This window comes from Podarcis gaigeae, assembly GCF_964106915.1.
Source record: "Podarcis gaigeae genome assembly, chromosome: 5".
Classification (NCBI taxonomy): Eukaryota; Metazoa; Chordata; class Lepidosauria; order Squamata; family Lacertidae; genus Podarcis; species Podarcis gaigeae.
Window position 1 is genome coordinate 25,002,341 of NC_139681.1, and position 26,307 is coordinate 25,028,647.

At 44.1% G+C, this 26,307-nt stretch overlaps 1 protein-coding gene across 50 annotated transcripts in view; it reads right to left on the reverse strand.

The window, feature by feature from the left end:
• The window catches only part of LDB3 (LIM domain binding 3), a 148,360-nt gene extending 129,065 nt beyond the window's left edge, over nucleotides 1-19,295 (reverse strand). For 18 of the 50 annotated variants that reach the window (XM_083740352.1, XM_083740349.1, XM_083740337.1 and 15 more), the window contains exon 1: nucleotides 4,187-4,435. In XM_083740352.1, coding sequence (XP_083596478.1) covers nucleotides 4,187-4,279 — 93 coding nt within the window. In that variant the 5' untranslated portion in view covers nucleotides 4,280-4,435. The other 32 variants (XM_083740353.1, XM_083740350.1, XM_083740336.1 and 29 more) reach the window with 9 other exon arrangements.
• Between the last annotated feature and the right edge of the window lie 7,012 nt (nucleotides 19,296-26,307).

A 26,307-nucleotide genomic window follows, 5' to 3' on the forward strand; every position in this document is an offset into this window, starting at 1 on the left:
CCAGAGGCTACATGTACCTGGTAGTAAAAGTCCCACACAACTTACCGGTAAATTAAAAGAACTATTCCTGATACAGTGCCTAGGTGCCACTTTTATTTGTAATAAGGGTAATATAACAAACAGCCCATAAAACTTTATTCCTGACAAAAAGGAGCTTCTTGTCTGGTTTATGACGCTTTTATAGAGAGGACAGTATAAAAGTGAGATAGGACAGTATTGAAAATTACAGCTTTGTGTGATATCATCACTCAAATGGATAGCTGGTTGGATGTTCTGAGAGCAGCTTCTAGGTATCTCTTATTTCCTTATTCCCCAAGAGCAAACAGTCAATTATCATGGCAAGAAAAAAGCTACAGGAAAGTTGAGAGACTCCCTAAAATACTCATAAAAAGATGAATAAATGCATATAAGAAATAGGAACAAAAGTGAAAAGTTGATATGCAATTTCCTAATAGAAGTGTTAAAACATGTATCTACAAAAATATTTTTTAAAGTATATTCATGTTTGCAAATCAGTCTCAACAATGGATTCACTGTGTGTCATGAATAACAAATCTAGCTCTTGCTCTGTTGCTCAGATGCTGGTCTAGCATCTATTTCTGGATTTGCCTTATCCTGACATGAATACTAAAGCCAAGTTTAATTTTTCCTGACATTAGCACAGCAATTTAGTGCTCAAATTTTGAAAAATACTAACCCCAAAACTTTCCACGGCAAATGCTAGGGCTGATCATACCATCTATCTTGCAGATATTAATACACACAGCCATAAGAAGTCTGGCACCAACTGGTATCTGAAAACCACTTACTATGTTAATTTTTTGCCAGCATGAAATGACTACGATGTTCTTGTCTGTATACACGTAGTTCATGAATACTCAAGACTGGATCCCTAACGTACCCATGTGCTGTAAAGCTCCAATAGGCTCTTCACAGATTTGGGGGGGGGGGAAGGTATTTGCATTATTTGTACATACACAAAATTATACATGCATGGAAGACAAGGAGTGACTCATGGGTGTCTATGTGCAATACAACTATTACTGGACTTTACCACTTCAAATAACAGATGGGGGCATAATATGTTTTAATGCTCTCCTTAAAAAAACAAAACCGCAAAATATCCTAGAAAACTAGCATGTGAGGAGAAACGTTCTAGCTGCTTCCCTGATATGCTAGCTTTGTATGTGCAGTGATACTTCTTTTTTGCAATATACAGAAGCTTTCTAATCTGCAATCCCATAAATCACCTTCCACCTTTGCCTGCTCAATGCAATAAACTTCTATGGGGCATTTCCAGCTTCAGTAACTATCACCAGGGCCCCAAACTTGGAAGATATACACCAGGGGTAGTCAACCTTTTTATACCTACCGCCCACTAATGCATCTTTCTTGATGGTAAATTTTCCTTACTGCCCACCAGTGCTTGATGGAAGGAGGATTCCGCTTGCGCCGTAGAACCCCCTACCGCCCACCTAGAATCCTGAAACACCCACTAGTGGGCAGTAGGGACCAGGCTGACAACCCCTGATCTACACTGTAGCTCTGGATTTGGGTATGGATATCACAACCACAGCCTAATCCTGTTAATACTTCTTTTCCTTAGAAGATTCTCACATAGTACTTTTCTCTCTGAGGAAGAAAAGCCAGGTAGAATAGAGAAGGGGGGAAATCATCTTACTTTGGAGTGAAAAACCTTTCTGACCACTGCAAAACAGAGAATCATAAGCACAGTCTGGAATCTAGCCTCCTCCCGGCAGCAAGCTTCACGGGTTTTAAATCCCATCATGAAGTTTTTCATGCACATTCCTCCATAGGTGCTCTTCAACAGAGCTAAAATGTCACAGGGACAGTATATGCACCTGGATCGTTCAGAATTAAGCATGAGAAGACTGGGATGGGAGGAAGCTTGGAAAACAGGAGAGGTGCCAAGCACAGTGGAGAAGACATAGTAATTAAGAGCTTTTATAGTTTGTTGCTTAGACTACTTTAGTTCATTTTAGTGGTCTCCTGCACTCCAAACAACTACAAATCATTATTCATATTTCCCAAAGAAATATTGGGTGGCACCCAACTTTGCACAAGGGGGCCTCCCCCTTTTCCCTTTCCCCTGCTGCCACAGTGCCCCCTCCCTCAAAATATGCTCCAGAGGGTCCCCAAACTATCCAGAATAATTTATGGGGGCTGCATAAGAGAAGTAAAGGATAGAGATTCCATTCTGCAGGAAGGCAGACACTGCTGGATTTCACAAATGGTTGAGGACCACATAATATAGGGAAGGAAATTTAAACATCCATGCAGCCACACTTGTCTGGATATCTCTTTTATTTCCAGTTATCTATCATACTGCTACATCCAAAGCATTTAGAATAAGCATACTGATAATTCATTTTCTCTTAGGCCTACCCAGCTCACTTCTATGCATGGAAAAATTGCAAGTGGGCTTTTATCTCACACGCTTCTGCCCTGCTCCCCAAAGGTGGAAATTATGCTTTATCATGGATATTGAACCTGTAGTAGAAAGAAATTTCAGAGTCCAAGGTACAGCTACTCTTGCCTCCAGATAAATGAAGGCTCTCCTGGTTTGAGGTTCACTTCTGAGAGGAGGAGAGGAGAAGTGTTCAGACCTGAAGCCCACTCCTGATCTCACCACACAGCGAGTTGAGGCAGGCAAGTAACAGCTAAACAGCCCCATAGTCTTCAGCAGGATTTCTGTGGCTCGGTCTCAAGAGAAGTGGTTCATCTCTTTAACAGTCCTGTGGCTACAGGTGAGAAGTCAATCTGTGGCCTTTCCCAACCCACTTTCCCCTTGATCCTGCAGCTGAACCACTCCTCCAAGAAACCCTCTGCTGCAAGGAACACTACTTTCATAGTGCCCCACAGCAGGTGAGAGGGATGGGTGGCCTACGAGACTAGGTACAGAACTGTAGCTTCTTCCATAGAGACAGGATGTTTGGGTCGGAACCTACAATGCAATTCTATACATGTCAACTCAAAGTAAGTCCTATTGTGTTCAGTGGAGCCTACTATCCAAGTTGGTGGGTAAAGGATTGCAACTGGCCACCAAAATTTCTGAAATTTATGAGAAATTCTCATATTCTGATTTTAGACTATTCAAATACATTGCAAATACATTTTTTTTTTGTTCTGTATGCTTCTAAATAATTGGAAGGTACATTTCAGGTAGCAGTAATAAATAAACCCAAGTACTTAACTCCAAGGGGTACATTCTTTGTGTCTAATTATATAGGTAAAAGGAAAATTGACTGCAAGCACTATTAGGGAGTCAGAGTCGTCCCCCGTCCCCCAATTATCTTGATCCTTTTAGGAAGTCCCTGAAATAGATGGCGCACTAACAGCAGGCCTTCCTCTGGTTAGGTCGCCAATAGTTCTTAAGGAAAGTGGAAGACTGGAATTGCAATAAACAGAATAGTCAAGGCTAATTGCACCAATTAAGGAATGCATTACTTGAAGCAGAAAATAGCAGGTACCTTTTTAATGCAAGGCATTGTTTTTCACACCACAGAGGCCTACACTACTGGATTTAAACTTATCCTATTAATTTGAAAAACTTTGCTGGAAAAGCACACCAGTGTCTTTTTCAGATGTTGAAAACGTTTCAGCTCTCTCTCTCTGGCACTGACAATTGCAAACCATTCTGGTAGCTTAACTATTTTATCTGAACACAGGAAAGAAGGAGATAAGCCTTACCAGGATGAGATACAAGGGGAACAGAAATAAGAGCTTGGTGTGATTGTTATTATATTTTCTGGGTAAGTCATCCGGTTTGCTAACACTCAGTTCCACCCACACCCTTGTCGATGTGGACTTTTAGTTTGCAGAGTATGGGCAACGTTATGCAAAACAGAGTCTCTTTATCGTCAGTTCAGAAACACTTTTGCAGACAGAAACATTTGTGGGGAGAGGAAGAGAGAAGATCCGCTGCTAAAATATGCTTGTTCATATTTTCTCTGAATCAGAGAAGGCGCAAATGCAGCACACAATTTTTTGGGGGGGAGGCGTAGCACTGTATTAATGCTATCTTCATAGACACCCCCTCCCATTTTAAACCAAATACAATCTCCCTCTCTCTCATATCTGCCCAGGTCAGATCACACCATTACAAGCAGGTTTGCTTCCTTATCCAAGCAAATCTCGAGAGGTATTTTGAGTTGTTAGCACTTACTCTGGAGATGGTCAGAGGCATATTGAAGTCCTTGCCCCCTTGCAGTCGGAACCCCCATGGTCCGGGTCCGTTGAGAGTCACGCTGTAAGACATATTATCTCTCTTTTACGCCAGGAACCCCAGAAGCTCTGTGAAACAGAGGGAGGGGGGGGACACAGGTGGGTATTTTGGTTTTTAAAAAAGGAGATATTCTTTTCTCTCGCTCTCTCTCTTTCAATTTAAAGCAGAAAAATAAAGATCTTTTTTGTCTCTTGCCTGGTCAGTCCTGCCGAAGTGTCACCTAAGAATAGATAGGAGTTATAATGCGGATACTGATATCCCTGATGAGGGAGCCCATAAAAGGCTTGTAACCAAACACCGGCTATGCAAAACCTCTGTGACTCAGAGGTCTAATATAGTCCCCCCCTGGGAGGTTAGCAGACCTTTCTAGACTCCTCAGGTCCCCTCCTCAGACTCAAAGCCACTTTTCTAAGATAATGAAGAGGATGTCGTTTTTTAGCGTGTCAGCCGCTTAAACAACAACCACATCAAAAGGAACCTCTGGCCGATATACTCACTTGTCAATAGCATCGTTCTCAAGGCTTCCCTAGCGTACAGTCCCTGACCTATGTCAAATGTGTTTCTGTGACTGTGTGTGAAAGAGAGAGCATTAAATGTACCATTGTGTGATTCTGTTTGCATACGACTAGGGTTTCTGGAAAGTGAGGAGAAGCAATAAAGGGGAAGGAAGAGGGACTGCACCCCTGTTTTAAAATGTGCCGTGCTTGAAATGTTAAGGCTGCGCAACCTTAGGAGTTTGCCCCCTGGCTTGGGAAGCCAGGCCTCAGGATATTTTGCTGCCTGAGGTGAAAAGCCAATGGTGTCCCCTGCCCCAAACCAAGGGGTATACAGTGGTACCTCAGGTTACATAAGCTTCAGGTTACATACGCTTCAGGTTACAGACTCCGCAAACCCAGAAACTGCTTCAGGTTAAGAGCTTTCCTTCAGGATGAGAACAGAAATCGTGCTCTGGCAGTGCAGCTATTAGCTAAAGTGGTGCTTCAGGTTAAGAACAGTTTCAGGTTAAGTACGGACTTCCGGAACGAATTAAGTACTTAACCCGAGGTAACACTGTATAGCCCCTAAGTCAGTCAAGGCATTTTGTCAATTGAGGCAGAAAAATACACCAAGCCCCTATCCCTGGTAAAACAAACAAACAAACAAATAACCCACCATCAGCAACAAATTGAATACCGGTAACTATTTCCTTCCCTTTTGTGACAGCCTCAGTCAGCTGCCTGAGGCAACTTCCTCCCTCTGAGGCTTGACCCTCCTTGAAGGCCTCATTCTCTTCAATGGTCATGCAGACGCTTCTTAGATACTGGAGAAAATGAAGCAGGCCTCCATCATGTTGCACACTGTGTGTGCATTGGGGGCCTCTCGTGTTTAGCACCCCGGCCATAGGCTCCATATTTATTGTGTTTATATCCGATGTTTTCTCTAAGGAGCTCCAGGTGGCATACTTGGTTCACCTCTTCTCATTTAATCCCCACAGCAACCCTGTAGGCTGAGGGCCGGCCCAAGGTCACTCAGTGAGCGTCATGGCTGAGTGGAGATTTGAACCCTGGTCTCCAAGGCCCAAGTCCAACACTCTAACCACTACACCACACTGGCTTTCATCTGCGCCATATATTTAAAGCACATGGCTTTCCCCCAAAGAATCATGGGAGCCATCATTTACCCCTCACAGGGCTAAAATTCCCAGCACCCTTAAAGTTCCTTTAAATGTGCTTTAAATTTATAGTGTAGATGTGACCTTTGGTTATACAGAAGGTTTTCTTCCTCCTGTAACACACCAGAATGAATGCATCTTGGGACAGAACAGTCCTAAAAAACCTGCCCACTACCAAACCAAATGCAACCCAGCAGCCATGTTCCAGAGGTGCAGGGACTGGTGTAGTGCATGATGGCATGCACAAAACATCTCAGTGTCATGTCAGGACCTCAGGGGAGCCAGGAATGTGGCTCCAATGGCCCGAAGCTCCTCCTGCTGCTGTTGCTGCTGCCGTTACCTGCCAGGGGCTGCTTCCTCCCTCCTTCCCCTCCATGGCAGCAGGAGGAGTTGGCTATTGAAGCTGCTCCATGCTCGGCCCTGATTTTTTGGAACATTGGGGGGGCAAAAGGGATGGGCCCCCAGGAGTTGGCGCCCCTGCCAGGTACAATGGCCTACCAAGGCTTTGATAAACCTCCTGGTTTTACTGCAAAAACGAGGGTTGTCTAGCAAGCACCTGTCAGGCAGGAATGTCCAACAGCTCTCTGTGTGTGCGCCCCAAATAACAAGATAAATTGGGGTGGTGTGCAGCAGATTTCCATGTCCCTAAGTTTAATCACACCATGTCGAGGCAGATCAGGGAGTCCCCAACCTTCTGAGTAGCTCCATTGCTGGTTCCCCCTCCCGCCCCAAAAATACACTACCTTCCCCTGTCTTTTTCCGTTTTGAGTGGGGAAACACCCAAATCTTGGAGGAGAGGGAAGGGGTGGAAAGTGGGTAGAGACTTTTTTCATTCTGATGGGCAGGTCTAGATTTTAATCACAGTGAATTATTTCACCAGGGCACTCAGTGATGTGGGAGGAAGATGTTGAAGCAAATAAAGTGTTATTTTCAAATGGGTTGTCATTGGCCTTTGATTTTTGGCTGTGAGAGCAGAGCTTAAGGGGTGGCGTTAGACTTCTTTCCCAATCATTCTTTTCCCTAACATTTTTTTAAAAAATCAGCAATCTTTTTCTTCTAGTTAGAACTTTATACAGTAGCCTCACCATCTAAATCAGCCAACTCACCTCTGGCTGCCTAAATTCAGCTAAGATGGCCAAGGATCAGGTCATGACCTCACATCTCTTAAAAGCTCTATTCACGTCATTTGGCTGCATACAAAAATAATTAACCTTATCTGTCTAGTTTCTCCTTTCTCCCTTTTTTCTACTTGCCAAGGAACCTGTGTGTTTCACCTAAGGATGGGGGCAGACTTGAGTAACAGCAGTTCTTTTGTATTTTCCGTGTTTCACCTTCCCAACCAGTCTTGGTGCAATCGGATACCTCATTTGCATGTCTGCTGCCTCCTCCATCTTAAGACTCTTCCATTTAAATAATAATAATAATAATAATAATAATAATAATAATAATCCAGCCTTAGGAAGAGTTCTGTAGAACTTAGGAAGCTTACACACAACTTTGTGAAATCTGGGTTGGGCTAATAGAGGTATTGTCTAAAATAGATTTTGATATTTTTCTTATGGGACAAACAACACAGCTATCATCTGCAGAGTGTTTTTGCCAACCTGTCACACAAGACTACCAAACAGTTCTCTGTAACTCCCTATAGCCTTGATGTATCAGGGCCTCATTACACAGAACAATTCCCAATAGACCAATCTGAGCAGCTGCAAAAAAATTTAAGACTTCTTTCCTGCCATCCGCTGCTCTTTAGATCCTCGTCTATCCTGGCTTATTAGAGCTAGATGGAATGGGTTGGCTGATTGCTGGTAAAAAACAAGAAAACGTGGCATCATAGGGTGCTACCCTTTGCCTTTAAAGAGGCAGTTGTGTATCCACTTCTTTAGAAGCCTACTCTAAACCCAATGGTGCATAATAGGTGAAAGGTAAAGGACCCCTGGACAGATAAATCCAGTCAAAGGCAACTATGGGGTTGCGGCGCTCATCTCGCTTTCTGGCTGAGGGAGCTGGCGTTTGTCCACAGACAGTTTTCCTGGTCATGTGGCCAGCATGACTAAACTGCTTCTGGCACAACGGAACACCGTGACGGAAACCAAAGCGGATGGAAACACCGTTTACCTTCCTGCCTCAGCAGTACCTATTTATCTACTTGCACTGGCGTGCTTTTGAACTGCTAGGTTAGCAGGATCTGGGACAGGCAACGGGAGCTCACCCCGTTGCGGTGATTTGAACCACCGCCCTTCCGATCAGCAAGCCCAAGAGGCTCAGTGGTGCATAATAACTATAAACCAATTGCCAACTGCCAACACTCCTTTCTTGACAAAGCTGGTGGAGAGAGGATGGTTGTGGAGCAACCATAGGTATTCCTGGATGAGACTGTTTAATTGGATCCACTACAATCTGGGTTTATAGCTGGTTTTGGAACTGAATCCACCTTGCTCGCCCTGTGAGTTGATCTTTATTGTGAGAGAGATGACCTAGTTACTTATCCTTGATCTCTCAGCAACTTTCAATACCATTGATCCCATGATAGGCATCCTCCTAGGTCAACTCTGTGGGACGGGTGTCAGAAGCACTGTCTTATGGTCATTCCATTCATATCTTCAGGCCGTGCGCAGAGTGTATCACTGGAGAGTACTCATTGCAAGTTTTAGATCAAGGTTTCATCAGCATACTGATGATGCACATCTCTACTAACATATGAACCAGAAGAGTTTGTGAAAGCTCTGGATCAGTGGCTGAATGCAGTGGTGGATGGGGACTCAGCTACATTAGTAAAAAAGCAATGATTCAACTGCACTATAAACATGCAACACCAGATGGTGCCAGAGAGCAGGAAATTTTTAAACACAGTTTTTCATAGGGATTTTCTTCCTTTTGTTATAACAATATAATTTCTGACTTATTTATAGTGGGTTTTTCCCTGTGTGTAGACCACCCTGTGTTTGAATCCTGGGAAGATAGAGGCTCTATGGGTGGGTAGTTCTCATGTCCGAGATATATGCAGGTTACTTGTTCAGCATGGGGTCGCACTCCCTCTGAAGGAGCAAGTGTGTCGCTATAGACCCAAGTGTACTCTGTTACTGGAGTACCTTTTACCAGTTCTGTCTGGCTCACCAGCTATGGCTGTTCCTGGAGCTATTGACAGCATGACCACTGCAGTCAATTAACTGGTAACTCTGAGACTAAATTACTGCAATGCTCTCTCTGTGGGGCTGCAGTTTAGGTCCAGGGTATATTAGTAACTGCCTGAACACTTGTATCCCAGCTGGATTACTGAGATCTGTGGGTGTGTAGCTGGTTATCCCCTGAGTTGATGAAGCTCATCTGGTAATAAGAAACAGAACATTTAGTTTTATTGGCCCAGTCCTATGGAATGCTCTGCCAACAGAGATTCAGCAGGCACTTTCTGCTTTAAGCTTTAAAACTTTTCTATACTGCCAAGTGTATACAGGCAGTGACCAGTTTGGGCATATCCAATTGACATGCAATCACTGATGCACGGGTCCTTTTGGACCCGGAAGAGGGCGGAATGGGGACAGGGCATAATGGAGCAGGGGCCGCTTATGCATGCTCTGCCGATCTGCGCAGGGGCTTGGGAACAGAACCCTCATGCAAAATGGTCACCGCCTGTACTGGCAATTAAGAAAATATCCTGGTATAATAGTTGATCTCTAATTTCAAATTTTATATTGTTTTTTACTGCATGGTTTTATGTATTATTGCTGTGAACCACTGTAATTTCCTTATGACTAGCCATATCAAAATATTTTAAATAATTCAAAACAGTGCCATTGAGCAAGTCCTAAAATGGATTCTGAACTGTAGTTGATGAAATGCATCTCATATGGTTCACCATTGTTTTAACTGTTGTCCTTTCCACACCATCGGATTCCCAATAAACTCAAAAGCTAATTATTTACTAGAGATAAATCATTATTGAGCAACAATTTCTTCTTCTTCATGTTCTCTTCTGTGCATTTTAGCTAAAATAATTTTAGCTATAATCTTTGCAGGTGAAGGAGGAATCTGTCAGGGATTGTTTTAGTTTTGCTTTGCTTATGGTGCTCTGTGAAGAGCTAGGCATGCTCTCGATGCTATATAAGGGAACAGGAATACTGCAGACGTTTGGACTGAGAGCCTTGCCCAAGGCCACTGTTGGGTGAGTTTGCATCAGAGATGCAAGTAGCCTTCTAAAAGTACGTAGGTACCTGGAAGCTCACACTGTCCCACAAGGTGGAGTTCTAGTTCTTCCACGATGACCCTATCTCCACAGACTTCAATTTCACATTTCCCTTAAACAAAGGAACAGTCGCTCTCCCTTCAAATAGCAAGGACACCGAGCCAGAAAAAGAAGGTCAAAGGCTTTGGAAGCAGTATTTGTTGAAATCATTTCAGGGAACAGGATGAGATTCTCTCTCAAAGATAGATACCAAAATGACCAAAGTTCACAAAGCCTCAGTGAATTCTGCCCTTTAGTTGATTGCTAAAAACAGTCCTATGAAGGGAGGTGTTGCTAGAATGCGAACAGCAGCACCGTCCCAATTATATGCCTGGCATGCGAGGGAAGGAACGAACACCTCAAGGTAGTGGCTCAGAATAGGAACACCATCATGCTTCGACAACTAATGTCAAATCCGTTGCCATGCTGGAAACAATTCATAATGAAACAGGATAGGGAGTTGTCGTACCTCTGCTCACGTTAGTCATCGCTCTCCTGGATGTTTTACAGCTGAATTATAAGACATAGTACTAGTATGAATAGATTATTAGCAGAAATGGTGTGGCAAGGTAAGAGAGATTATTATTGTTGTTATTATTATTGATAATAATAATTTAATCTTTATACCTGCAGGTCTCAGGGCGGTTACAACACAAAATCACAATATAAAAACACAAAAGACATAATAAAAACAAAAACAACCCAATAACACCTCCCCAACCCACATTTTTAAAGGGCATTGGATGTCAATTCACCAAAGGCCTGGTTAAAGAGGAACGTTTTTGCCTGGCGCCTAAAGGTGTATAATGAAGGCACCAGGCGAACTTCGCTGGGGAGAGCATTCCACAGACGGGGAGCCACTGCAGAGAAGGCCCGTTCTCATGATGCCACCCTCTGGACCTCTCGTAGAGAAGGCACACAAAGAAGGGCCTCAGAAGATGAACTCAGGGTCTAGGTAGGTTCATATGAACAGAGGCGGTCCTTGAGGTGTTGCAGTCCTGAGCCGTTGATAACTTCATTACAAAGTTTGGTGGAGATAAAGTGCAGGATTTGGTTTCGGGAGCAAAATTTAGCTTCCTAACAATTTCAGCTTTCGCTTTCTTTTTTTTGAAAGCTCACAGAGACCAAAGGCCACCTTAGGCCAGCTGATTCTGGATGTCATGCAAAGGCAAAAACTTGTTAAGACACCGAGTTCATTATTGTTGTATTTTTACTGCTGGGGAGGGAGAGAGGCACTTGTGAGGTGTTCTACCTCAGGTGTCACAATAGCTTTACCAGCCTGGGATACTTAACTCTGTGTGTCTCTGTGGTGCGTGTCATTTGCTGTTCCACACCAGGCAGCAAAATGTCCCCAGCTGGTCCTGCTCTTCCAGTTGTAGGACTTCCAGAAACCAGAAGTGTTTCTGATTGAGATTCACAGTGACAGAGCGTCAAGTGCCCTACTTAGCTCTTTGTTCTGCAGCAAGAATGGTGTGGCAGGGAGCAAATGCCACAGCCACCCCTCACATCACTTTCTGTAGCTGCTAACAGCTTTGGGCTTGATACGCCTTGACTGGCTGCCTTATGAAAAGCCAGCTACAGGTTACGAAGACCACACATCCCAGGTTTCCTAGCAGGAGAGGAACTATCTCTTTCATCATGGCAACGCCTCCTGTCACCTTGCTTTCCCTCTTGGTCAGTGTTAACTTTGGCTCTGCTGCCCACGCAACAGGGGGCACTGTTGTCCCAGCAGATGTCATCGTGCATCACATGTCCTGTGAGGGTGTCCCATCATCAGCCTGGATCACGGTGCCGCCATTAAACAACACACAGTCTCCATTTTAAGGTGTGTCCCCTACTGCCAGCGCTGCTGGCTATTAGGTTTTCGTTTTCAAGCGTGTGACGGGTTTCAGGGTTTGGTAGGCAATCTTTAAAATGTCACTATAATTTGAAGAGAGCACATCTGGGAAAGCACCTCTGAAACAACACCTCATATGTGTATTAAATGCACAGCTTCCCAGAGAAACTTGCTGAATGTAGATACCTTCTTGACCAACTCATTCCTCCATCAGCAGCCGCTACACCATATCGCGAGCCTCCCATACCCAATCCCCTTCAGAGGCAGAATGTTTTTATAAAGAGGTGCACAGGACTGCAGAGGGAAGGAGGAGATGGAAAATCTCCATCCCACAAAGGTAAGCTTTATTCTATTCATGGAAGGAAAGTTAGGATCCAAAGCATTACCTTTAAAACAAACAAACCATCACTGTACAGCTCCTAAGTTCATACAGCCCTCATCCACAGAAGCTACACCCTGACCTGCTCAAAATTTAATGCTCATTGGTAAACTCTGTACTTTTTTCTAGAAAAAAAAGGTGCCAGAACTCACCATGACCTCCCTTGTTCTCTTTTAATGGCAATGGCACCTACCTGAGAGGTGCCAGAACTGAGTTCTGGTGCATTCTGGCTGCATAAACTATGTTAGAAGTCGACCGATTTCATTACTTTTCTTCCTAATATTAGGTGCTTCATTTTGAAAGATATGTCAGATTTATGGGAACATAAGAGAAATGGAAAGTTTTACACACTGTCTGGTTACACAGATTTCTCTTTTCTTATGCATAGATATGTTTTTAAATGGAAACAAGAATTCTGTTTCGGGAGGTTTATTGCTTAGCTTCCTTCTGAAGCCATGATCTTTTAGAGGGGCAATAACACTAGATCTGCCACAGATACTCCAGGTCACAAATATAAGCTATTTACTTCAAATGCAAAATAGTCAAAAGGACCAGATGCAGTTAGGAGAACAAGGATACCCTAATCCTTTAATGCTGTTTGACAGATACAAATAGGACATCACTATTGAGCTTTGTCATAAGATCAAAAGCTTTTGCCAGGTGTTTTAAAAAAGCAAGGCCTTTTCAGCCAAGAACCCATCCATAAAAATTTCAATGCAGCTTGACAATGGCGACGGCTTTGGGTCCTTAAATAATACTGACATTGTCCCATTAGATCACTGCCTGGCAGGAAGTCATAGCAGTGCGTCACTTTACACTGGATTTCAAATGGGAGCTAGCAGTGATACAAAAAATGATTCGGAGTCCAATCCCGCGGTTGTTAGAAGAAGGGGAACTGCAAGATGATGAAACTGAAATGATGAAATTTCCTTTGACCCGAGTGAAAGGTGGACGGGCATCGAGCTAAACAACTTGTACCAGCAGCTTCTGATCTCCTCTTGCTCTTTGGCAGCACGTAGACATGTTAGCACTTACAATGATACAAAGAGGAAGAAATGCAATCGCCCAGTCCAGGCATATAGCCAGTTTAGAGTGTGTGAACAGAGGGAGGGAGGAAAGGAAGGAAGGTACATTGGGGCGGCAGCATTAGTAAAGGCAAAATGAGGGAAAGCAAAATAGAAGGAGTCAAAGAAGCTTCATTTAAATTTCCCAAGTACCTTTTAACGTTTTAGAAAGTGAACCTGGAACCCTAAGAGCTAAGTGCCCAGTCATCTCAACACTTTTGGCCAAAGCACCGGAGAGTCACAGGTTATTTCTTCCCGGCAGACCCGGCTACTGTGCAATTAAGGGTGAAACGAGGCAAGGAGAGATGACCTCTGCTCCCCATTAGATGCCCTAGATGCTTCAGGCCTGACTACACTGCAGGGGCAATAAACGTGTCACCTGCAGGGTCACGTAAGGTTCTTTAAAAAATAGTAAAGGAGAGTGGGCGGGGGTCAACTTTGAATGCTGGGAGGCGAATGGTAATAGCTCAGAGGGAGAGCATCGGCTTTGCAAGCAATCCCTGGCTTCCCCAAGTAGGACTGGTGAGAGGGGGGCAGGAGTCCCCTGCCCCAAAACCCTGGAGGCTGCTTCTGGTCATCATTGACAATCCTGAGCTGGATGGCGCAATGGTCCGACTCAGTATAAGGCAGATTCTATGAATTAGGGATTACAGCATGTAGGGAGGTGAGATGTAACCCTTGCCCCCCCCAACCTTCAATCATGATCAGAACTTCTCCCCCCCCCCGATACCCTCCTATTGGAGCAGAAAAGCCCAGAGCTGGGTGATGTAGTAATATATTGCCCAAAGTCCACATTTAAACCCCTCAAATCATGATGGGTGTCTGTGTGCCATGCAAAAAATCACAATGTGGGAAAAGCCGTGAAGCCAACCAACGCCTCTCCACAGTTCAATCCTTATTTCAGACATTGTGATATATCACAATGTTGAAAACTAGGTATCGCCCAGCCCTACTATTTGCCTCTACGTACATAGTTCTTAAGAGAAAGAGACATACATGTTACAAAATTAAAACTGGTTCCTGTGCTGCAGGCTGGAGTTAGAGGCAGGTCCTGGGTGCAAAAAGATTGAAGATGTGTAGTCTAAGGGATGTGGCTGAAGAGCTGCCACCCACGAAGAACAGCCCAAGTTAGACCAACACGCTGCTCTTTACAAAAAGAGCAGAAATGCAAGTATCCCTGATGGAGATAAAGTTCAGGATTTTTGCTTTAAAAAGTCAAACACAATTATGTTCCCACGAGCCCTCAGGTCACTTATTTTTAGTAGTTCAACAATGGAGTGAAGCTATTTATTAGATTTTGTTTCAATGATGTTTTTTCCTTGAGCTGGTTTTTATGGATATTTATTTGGATTTTTAAATTTTTATTATAAGCAGCTGGAGGCTAAGTGCAGATGGGCATGTGGAGGTGGGGGAAAGGCCATCCTATGGGAGATGAACCACCAGACCCAAAGCCCTGCCAGACTCATAGACTTTAAGAGTTGGAAGGCACCTCAGGGGTCATCTAGTCCAACCTTCTGCAATGCAGGTATCGTTTGCCCAACATGGGGCTCAAACCCACAACCCTGAGTTTAAGAGTTTCATGCTTTTCCAGCTGAGCTATCTCAGCAGCCATTTTCCTCCCACTGAGAGGAAAAACAGTACCGGTAAATTGGTCCCAAGGTTCATGTCCATTTCTTCCCATTGCCATGGAAATAGGAGGGTTTTGGGTCCACCGCCAACATGAACCCAGAATACCGGCTTTTTACCTCCTCCACCAGATCACCAACAGCAGAGGAGCAACAACAATGGACCTGACCACAGAGACAAGCACGAGGTGTCCGAAAGGGAACTTCCCACTATCAATGGAGACAGAGCTTTGCAACAAAATTCCTCTGGCCCCTGGGACATCTTCCCAGAGACCATAGAATTGAAGCCTACAATTTTATAACTCGGGTGTGGGGAACATCTGGACCTCTAGTTGTTGCTGAACTGCAACTCATCAAGCATGGGCAACGGCCTGAAATGATGGGAGCTGTAGTTCAACTTCCGGATGGCCAAGGTTGCTAACACAAGGAATATCCACCTCTCTCTCTCTCTCTCTCTCTCTCTCTCTCTCTCTTTCTTTCTCTCTCTCTCTCTCTCTCTCTCTCTCTCTCTCTCTCTCTCACACACACACACACACACACACACACCACTTATGTAACTGCTTAATTCTTCAAAGAATCCTGGTTCTAGTTTGGCAAGGCTGCTGGGAATTTTGTTAGAGATCATCCCCAGAGACTACAGTTCCTAGGGTTCTCTGCGGCTACAGAGGAACTTCCAAGCCAGTTTAGGCCTGTAATATAGGCGCCCTTGATGGACAGTCCCCCCACCAACACAACCCCCCCCACACTTTTGCCTGTTGGATTTTGGATTTCAGAGCAAAGCTGACCATTTGAAAGCAAAACGTTTTCCTCGGAATAAAATCCAACAGCAGCTGTTTAAGAGGTCAGCAGTTTTAGGCTGCTAAATTGAGACTTGTTAGCGCCACAAAAAACTGGAAAGCATTTCTGCACGGTGCCAGCATGTAACTCAGCTACTAAAGAGGCAAGGTTGGGTTGGGCTGGTCTCTCCAATGTGCCGTAAGAGAAGCTTTTTTTGTTTTGTTACTAAGCCTGAGCAAAATAGTGTGAGATTGACTTATTCATTGCTTGTACTGTATAGTTCAGGGGTCAGCAAACTTTTTCAGCAGGGGGCTGGTCCACTGTCCCTCAGACTTTGTGGGGGGCTGGACTATATTTTTTTTGGGGGAAATGAACGAATTCCTATGCCCCAGAAATAATCCAGAGATGCATTTTAAATAAAAGCACACATTCTACTCATGTAAAAACAACCAGGCAGGCCCCACAAATAACCCAGATATGCATTTTAAATAAAAGGGTACATTCTACTCATGTAAAAACATGCTGATTCCCGGACCATCCGCGGGCGAGATTTAGAAGGTGATTGGGCCGAATCTGGCCCCTGAGCCTTAGTTTGCCTACCCATGGATTGCTAGAGGTTCCATGCACCTGGGCTATTTATCTTTCAGGGTCATATGATGCCATCAACCACGTGCTGATGACTACATTTCCTCTGCGGGTGGGGGCAGAGGGGTTTAAGTGGGTGGGTCCAAAGGCCAACCCTTTTCTCTCTTGCCTTAGCCTTCCCCAACCAGCTGGCTGCTGGGGGAAGGGACCTACTGCTCTTGCCAGAGACCTGGCCTAAGGACTTGCAGAGGGCTTCTGAAATTATGCCAAGGACCAAATGTGGATTTAGGATTGCAGGTGGCCCACGCCAGGGACAACAGGGAGAGATTGTCTCAGGATCCGGAGTGCATTGTTATCAATATGCTGATGACCTGCAGCTCCTTTACCTTTAATACAAAGGAAGCTGTTGGCTTAATCACCACCACCACCACAATTTTATTATTTATGTGCAATTAGTTACATGGACTGGGTAAGGGCTAATAAACTGAGACTTAACCAAAACAAGACAGCGGTGCTTTAGCTCAGGAAAGTGATGGACTCTAGAACAGGGGTCCAACCAGTTCTTGATGGGGTGGTAGTCCCCCTGACGAATCAGGTCCACAGGTTGTTGGTACAGTGGTACCTCGGGTTAAGTACTTAATTCGTTCCAGAGGTCCGTTCTTAACCTGAAACTGTACTTAACCTGAAGCACCACTTTAGCTAATGGGGCCTCCCGCTGCCGCCACAGCACGATTTCTGCTCTCATCCTGAAGCAAAGTTCTTAACCTGAAGCACTATTTCTGGGTTAGTGGTGTCTGTAACCTGAAGCATATGTAACCTAAAGCGTATGTAACCTGAGGTACCACTGTATTCCTGGATTCAGCCTCGCCCCTAGGTGCCCATGTGCCAATGGTCAAGAGCAGGCTTCCTCAACCTCGGCCCTCCAGATGTTTTCAGACTACAGTTCCCATCATCCCTAACCACCAGTCCTGCTAGCTAGGGAGCTGTAGGCCAAAAACATCTGGAGGGCTGAGGTTGAGGAAGCCTGGTCAAGAGTGTCTCAGCCCAGCTTTGACCATGCAGGCTGTTACTGCTGAGGTCAGATCTGGTAATGGAAACGGACATGTCCAATTGCAGCTGGACTTGGTCACTGCACTTGCCCATAGGATCAGATTACATCTGACCTACAACAGCTGCATGGTTTGCCATTTGTTTCCAGGCAAAATTTGGAGTGGTGTTTCTTTACCTGTAAATCCCTAAAGGACTTAGATCCAAGATTCCAGGGGGACCTCTTCCTCCCATACTCATTATGATGTAGCAGGGAGGACCTTTTCAGACAAGAGTCTGATGTTGTTTTTCTTGTCAATTTCCTTCTTATTGCTGTTATATATTTAATTTGTGGCTCTTAAATTACGGTTCTAATTGCTATAATCTGCCTCGTGTAACAAAAGTGTATTAGAAAAGGTGGCTATAACTTTTAATGTAAGTAAATAAAATAGAATGGTACATTCAAATATCCAGAAAAGAGATGTAACAAAGTGTGAAATGTTTAGTATTTATTCTCCTTTTGTGTGAAACTTCATGCAAACTTTTTTGTTTTAAAATGAATATCTTATTACAGCAAGAAGACATTATTCTGAGAATCAAGAATTGTCAGCTAGAGGTGAACTTTAAAGTTTAGAAGTAAATCTGTGGAACTACTGTCAATATCCTACTTCTTGGTTTGAGTATCAGTTCTGCTGAGATGTCTATTAAGCGTATTGTTTGAAATTTGAAATCTGAATTGTGACATGGTGGGGGAGGGGCAAACAAATCATCTTGCAGAACTGCAAAGAAACCAGTGCTGCACAACTAATTGTTTAAAAGTGTTTTTAAAATGGCAATTCTGTGCACACTTACTTGGGAGTAAGCCTCACTGGCAGGCTGGATTTCTGAGTAAATATATGCAGGTTGTCTGTGTGTCACTTAATTGTCCAGTCACAAAGGCCATGCTGAGTCATCAGTAGTTTCAGAGTGCTTTTCTACAGAATATTGTAATCCTTATTTTAATCTGAACTGAACAAGGGCTTTCCACTTAAAAAATCAAGGAAAGGAAACTACAGTACATACATTAGTGGTTTGACAAGCCGCAAGAGACTGGCCTGAGCCTTTTGGCACCCATGTCTCTTAAGCAGCAGCTTATGTGAGGGGTAAAGGAGACGGGAGGTGGGGGAAAGTATGATAAATATATAATGTGGCTTTGGATATGGGAGCCATGCGGTGGAAGAAGCCGGTGGACTCTGGGCTGTATTAGCAGCTCTGACTGGGTGGCGGGTGGGTCACCCTTGTGGTTTGCAAACCAGAAAGGTGGGGTAGCAGAGGAGGAAGAATAATAAAGAAAAGGCTGATCCGGTGTGATTAGTGAGCAAACGGCCTGCAGCAAATCCCATCTGGCACATCCGTTTGATTAATAGCCCAACAGGCGCAAGCAAGAAACGCAGACAACAGGACAGCAGCCTCAGTAAAGAAAACGAGCGTGGAGTGGGGAGTGGGGGGTGGGAAGAAATGAGGGGCAACTCTCAGAGAGGAGAGGAGCAATCCTAGAATTGTAGAGTCGGAAGGGATCCCCGGGGTCATCTAGTCCAACCCCCGGCAAGGTTGGAATCTTTTTGCCCAGCGTGGGGCTCGAACCCACGACCCTGAGTTTAACATGCAGTCAAGTTGCAAGGTAGACAGAAGAAGGTTAGTGCAGCTAGACAGGTGACAAGGAAGGAGCTGGAGACCAGCCGGTCGCCTCTACCTGGGAGCAGCTCTGCAGATCCGCGCGGGGCTTCGCGTGGTGCCTCCTCCGGATTCCTCCAGCTGCACATTTATTAGTTGATCTCTGCCATCCCCGGTGACGCTGCCCACTCCAGAGCGGCGGCGGGAGGAGGTGGATTTCCTTAAGGTGGATCCCTTAAAGCTACAGCTGGCCACTGATTTGCATTTTTCTTTCTTTCTTTCTTTCTTTCTTTCTTTCTTTCTTTCTTTCTTTCTTTCTTTCCCTGACCTTATCCAGCTTGCTGCATTTCTCGTGCTGGAAAGGAAAACGACAATTGCAAAATTAGTTTCTCCACCCCAGGCAGCCAAAAATTCTAAGTAGCAACACTACTTCGGGAAATAAACATTCGGTATTAGATGCTTTTTAACTCCGCCAAAAGTGCAAGGGGAGAAAAGGGGAGTTCGGCAAAGCTGAAAAGTAAATAAAAACGAATCGCTCAGCTGATAATGGATGAATGGGAAGAGACGGCAGAGGGCTCTCTCCGTTGGCTAAAGTGGAGCTATTTACATGAATAGAATCAACCACTGAACACTGACACATTGTGCTGTTGTTTGCTTTCAAATGGCAAATAAGAATGCAGATGAGTCGCCCTGTGTGATTTCTGTGATTCAGCACAGAAAGGGAACCACAAGCAGAGGCTGCACATGTAAAACTGTCATGTTCAATAGGTCTTTCAAACTCCTCCAGGAGTTTTCACCTCCAGTACCAGATTTCTGCTGTTGTCTTTTGTCATTATCTCCGTGTAAGATTTCTGCTTTCTGTTGTTGTTGTTTAAATTTGACGTCCTCACAGGTGCCAATAAAAGCTTGGAAATATGAAGAGTGAATTGGAAGAAGACCAGAAACGGAGCCCAACATTGGCAAAACAGTAAAACTCGAGTGATTTTGGTAGCTGTCCCTATACAATCCAAATTTATTTATTTTTAAAAGAACCCAGAATCATTCTAGCAGTGACATCTCCTGTTAAGGCTGTGGCAGCCAAGGTGTCTATGCTCGTGCCATTTGCATCACAATCCATAATATTTATCACATACTTATCACATACAAAACCACAAACCAGGAGATTCAGGTTAATTTCTGGACATCTAACATACTGGATTAATGACAGAAATGACAGCTGGCTGGGCTAGGCTGGGATGAATCTCTTCCATGCTCGCTAACTAATACCTATTGATAAATGTGTCCTCCATTGATTTGTATAGCCCAAATGCTTCTCAGAGATGTTATTAGTACATCATATTCTGTTGGGGGCCTGGAAATTGGACGGTATAATCCAGTGTGGGTACCATTCAGCTCTATGATGCTAAAGGAATAAACAAGACCTTATGGGCCAGGCTGATTCCCTGTGTAACTCTCAGTGTCACTTCACAACCCTTACAATTTTCTCCAGGCACAACTGCACATCATGCTCAAAATACAGACAGCTTTAATACTTGGCTTAGCATTAATCTCCTTAAGAGTCTCTCCCCCCTTCCCCCCCCCGCATGTGCAGTAAAAGCTAACTGGGGGCCAAACAGGAGGAAGAGCACTAACGGCTTGGCACCTAGATGTGAAGTACAAACAAGAATTAAAACAATAATATACAAAATTTGAAAGATTACCCTGTTACACGGGGCTTCACAGTTTACTCCTTCCTTCCTTCCTTCCTTCCTTCCTTCCTTCCTTCCTTCCTTCCGGTGGAATGAAGCAGGAATAAGAATGAAAAGAACCTTTTCCTTAGTTAAAGGCATTGACCACAAAACCCCTTCTATTTGTCCTCCCAAAAATATTATCAGCACTCCCATGGCCTTCTCCTCATGTCTCTGGCTGAAGGATCACCAAATGCCTCTAGGAAGCTCACAAGCTGGGCATGAAGTTGACAACCATCCCATGGTGATTGTCCCAGACACCTAGGGTCCAGGGGCAATCAGCCTCTGAACTAGGGGCGAGAACACTCGTCAACCCCAAAGCAGAGGAAATGCACCTTCAAAAAAGAGGACAAGAGAGCATTTGGGTAACATTTGCATATGTTCGGCTTATATGCAAGTTTAGATGGAAATACAGTACGTCTCACTATAGCCGTGAAGACTGTGACCTGTGTGCTTGCTCAATCTGTTATCCAGATACTAACTGTTGAGGGGCAACTTCAGGGCTCTTGCTCTCCCTTCTTATGGTTCTTGATCATGAGTAGGCAAACTAAGGCTTGGGGACCGGATCTGGCCCAATCGCCTTCTAAATCCGGCCCGTGGATGGTCCAGGAATCAGCATGTTATTACATGAGTAGAATGTGTCCTTTTATTTAAAATGCATCTCCGGGTTATTTGTGCGGCATAGGAATTTGTTCACCCACCAAAAAAAAATATAGTCCGGTCCCCAACAAGGTCTGAGGAACAGTGGGCCAGCCCCCTGCTGAAAAAGTTTGCTGACCCCTGTTATTGAACTTTGGACTGTTTAGCCCTTCAAACAGAGGACTCCTTCAAACAGAGGACTACCCTCTGTAAGGCAGGACACATGGCCAACATGCTCTAAGAATGGAGATTCCATTTAACTTCAAGAGTCCGAAATTAACCGCCTGCACCACTGTCATTCCTTGGTTCTGCTGATACCAACATTCCCTACTCCCTGGGGAATATGCCCTGTCGGGGTGTTGACATTGTGCAAATTTGTTTAAATTCAATCAGTCAATTGGTTCAAAGTCTTATATCAGATTACAGCACAATCCTGTGCAGGTCTGCTCAAAACACCCAGGAAAGATGTTACAGGATAACAGCCTAAAATGATTTGATTGATCAACCTAAAACTATTTAACTGGTTGACACTTAAACTAATTTGTTTTGTTCCTGAAAGTGGCTTGATACTGCATCCAAAGGAACAAGGTCCAAAACTCCAGCTCTCTAGAATTCTGCATGCACTGGTAGCATGTTGAGGCCTCTCATTTGCAGTTCCACATGCTTGCTTCAGTCCTGACCTACTACAACCTCTTGCCATTCCAGGCATCAGCCCCTCTCTGGGAGCGCCTGCCAATTTGCTGAATTGTGACAGAGCGCCGAGCGATTTTTTTGTACTTGGGGAAACAAGACCATCAAGCACATTTTCACTTGAGCAACCTGAGCTGAAATTTGAACTCAGTGTCTCTGGAGGCGAAAAGCTCGTGTGCCACCCGCAGATAATATCTCCCAAGGACAGCTGTTTTAGTGCAAAAAGCCAAAGTGAAGCACCTCAGCCCACACCCTCTTTCAGCCTGAACACATCCTTCAGTTAAATAGGGTGCCCAATTTTCACAATGCATCATGTTTTGTGCGTCATTTGGAGACGGGTTCCAAAATGTATGTTCTGTGAAGGATACATTGACAGCTGGAACAGAGACATAAGGACAGGCCATCCTTATGAACGATATCCTAGTGGAACCATTGACTTTTTTAGGTCAAAGATGCTTACATTTCCAGGCTTTAGAATGATGCATCTCAGGACGTTTTAAGTCACCTGTGATGGATATCGAGTGAAACCAAGTCAGTCTATAGCCTGATGGGATATGTCTCTATTGCTTTTATGGAAAACGCAACCTCATTCTGTACTTATCAGTAGCTAACAAGGTGCAAACTTTTGTGAAGATGAATGGATTAATGAAGTTGAATTGAATTTGGTTGGGCCAAATCCCCCATCAGATGCCCAGAGACCATGCCTCTATTATTATTATTTTCTACACAGGTAAATTCACCTCTGTCACTACATGTCAGTACTGAGCTAGTTTTATGGCACACCTTCCTGTACATTTCTCCCATCCCTTTCCTTATTCCGAAAAATCCAGACTTTGGGGGAAGTCGGTTTGGTGCGCATGACCTCTCAATCCACTGTAGCAGCACGACATGAATTTGCCGGTCAGTATTATAGCTCTGTGTGGGGTAAAACTACAGAGCTCAGGATTCACTGAGGGAAAGAATGCATTCTGAATGCTTTGCTGGCATCGTAGGTACACAGCCCAGGTCTTCAAAAAGATGGGAGGACAAAAATAATCATAATGTGACAGTCTGGCAGTGATGTTAGTCTAGCAGGCCTGAGTGAGCAAATAATAGGAATTCCAGAGAAAAGGACAAATGTGGAAGCAACTCCTTTGACCTCTGGTGGAACTTCCCTCCTGATGTAATTAGCAGCACAGGGAGGGGGGGGGGAGTCAGATTTTAAGCAGGACCACACCAGGGAGGAAAGAGTTAAACTTTCTCTTTCCTCGCCCACTGCAGTTCTAAAACTTCCCCTTCAATAAGACCCCTAGTATGGATTTACCCTGAGTGCTTTATGTCATGGGTAGGCAAACTAAGGCCTGGGGGCCGGATTCGGCCAAATCGCCTTCTAATTCTGGCCCGCGGATGGTCCAGGAATCAGCGTGTTTTTACATGAGTAGAATATGCCCTTTTATTTCAAATGCATCTCTGGGTTATTTGTGGGACCTGCCTGGTGTTTTAACATTAGAATGTGTGCTTTTATTTAAAATGCATCTCTGGGCTATTTGTGGGGCATAGGAATTCGTTCATGCCCCCCCCCCAATATATAGTTCGCCCCCCCACATGGTCTGAGGGACAGTGGACCAGGCCCCTGCTGAAAATGTTTGCTGACCCCTGCTTTATGTGATTCCCATCGTATCTGATGAAGCCCCAAACCTTTCTGTAAGCTATGTCGAATTGTAGCCTGGATTGGTTTATCTCATGTTGAAGTGTGGAGATTTGTTTGTTTGTTTGTTTGTTTAAAAAGAGGAGAGTAGGGAGGAGGGGACAAGTTTTCACACACATACAGGAGACTTCAAATGCTGCGGGAGCAAGTTATTCGCTAATTAACAGTTGCATTTCAATCCTCTTGTAAGCAGACACGTTCTAACAGCTGAAGTTCTTTTTATAGCAGCAGAATCTTCTTTGGTACAAGCTGAACATTACACTCTAGATTCAGAAGGCATTACTAGCCAGTGAAGGATTTCCTCACTACTCACTGTAAGCAAAGTTGTACCAGGGGGGTAAAGAATATTATATATGCCACAGCATATTAAATAGTAATAAAAGCCAAGAGGCGAAGGAAGCAGTTAATGGGCACTTGGCCGCACTGCAACATACAAGGTGCAGAATAGATTAACCTGCTACTTTTGTTGTGCACCAAAGTCCTGCAAGCTTTCAAAGTTCCACAGGGGCTTCAGTCACTGGGACTCACATTGTGTTTATTTATAAGACTTATTAGATGCCTTTCAAGGGCAAGTAAGGCAATATACCACACATATTTATCAATTGGAGATGGAGACCCTAGACTCACTTAGGGCTCATTCACACTTCCCTTTGTCTCATGATATCTTCCGTTTGTCGCATGATTTCTAGGCAAGGGTCTGAGAGGTTTTTCTTTGGTCTCCCCACTCTACTTGGGAAAACACACCATTTACTGCTAAATCAGAGCAAATGTAGACCTTCCAAGTGTCCCTGTTTTCCAGGGACAGTCCCAGATTTACAGAAGCCGTCCTGGTTTCTGATTTGATCCCAGAATGTCCTTCTTCTCCTTAGGACGTTCCTATTTTCATCTGAGAAATGTTGGAGGGTATGGAGTTATGTGACCCCCAAGCCAAGGAGATAAGGAACTATACAGCCTTTAGAAGGTTTTTAAAAAATGTTTAATGTTTTATTATGTTTTTATATTTGTTTGAAGTCGCCCAGAGTGGCTGGGGCAACCCAGTCAGATGGGAAGGCTATAAATAGTGTAGTAGCAGTGGTGGTGGTGGTGGTAATAATAATAATAATAATAATAACAACAACAACAACAACAACAACAACAACAACAACAACAACAACAACAATAGGTGTCCCTATTTTCACTGGAGAAATGTTGGAGGGTATGCAACTGCCCACCTGCAGAAAACCCAATTGACGTTTGCTCCGATTCAGAAGCAAATGGCAGGTTTTCCTGTGGATGGTAGGATGACAAGAAAAGCCTCTTGGATCCATCTCTAGAAATCGGGACAAACAGAAGCATGGATGAGCCCTTAGATAGGAGAAAAATCCCACTGGACTCAAAGAGACTTACTTTTGAGTAGGTCTGCATACGACTGGGCTGGGGGGGCGCGGACTTTAAACTGCCCTTTGGTCAAACTTTAATCTCCCCTTTGGTAATTACAATACGTAGATATAATTGCAGTGATGACGTGGTTGCTGCTGTCTCGCCAGAGTGAGAATACTAATGGTCGGTCAGTGCTCAGTTTCCCCAAATTAGGAAAAGAATCAAAGCTGATATATTTCTGTCTGGGTGCACCCAATTGTTGCTGGCGAAGTTCCCAAGAGCAGCAATGGCTGGTTTCCCCAAATTAGCATTTCAGCAGGTACACATGCAAAAAACAAGTTCATGAGAATGTGCACACTGGCTCATTAGCAGAGCAAGAGTGCACATTTTGGGACTTTCAGAGATTTATAAGATTCCTGTTTATTTGGTTTTGCAGAGAGTGCATATTTCATATATTTCATATTGTTCAATGTTCCGTATAGATTATAGAAAGAGTTTACATTGATATTGCATTGTTGTACTTGGTCATCGCGTTGCCTTGGATATTACTGATACTGTTTGCAACACAGGGGTTTAATTGTTTGGTTACTCATTAGCAGATCTGGCAACAAGCCCTTGACTGTGGTGTGAACCCCGTACATGTTATTGGTGCTGCAACAAACAAGCCAACCTAGATTATACTCAAGACAGCCTTCCTAATCTCCTTTATCAGCCCTGGGTAAGAGAGGAACCCATGGTATATGTCTAATAGAGGCCCTAATGGGGTAGATTAGGAGGTCTGGGAGCATATGGTGGCGAAGATCCAATTCTCTGGATCGGCATTGTGAATCGGTGGAATTAAATTGGAAGCCTGGTTTGGCAGAATGACATCTAATATTTTGTTATTAGACTGTCTGTTCAATCAGTTTAGTATCTATCAGACCCTCTGCCTTAAGTCAATATCCTGCCCAGACAGATGAAGGGAGGAATTATAATCAATCTCTTGCATCTTTTTATTTGGCTTCCAAGAAGCCATCCTGGTTTCTGAACTGCGTATTTCCTTCTTTTCCTCGTTGACCTCATAATCTTGTTTTCTACCTCAAAGCAATAATGGGGAGTAATAACATCAGAAAACATGCAGCCTAGATATCTGGCAACAGC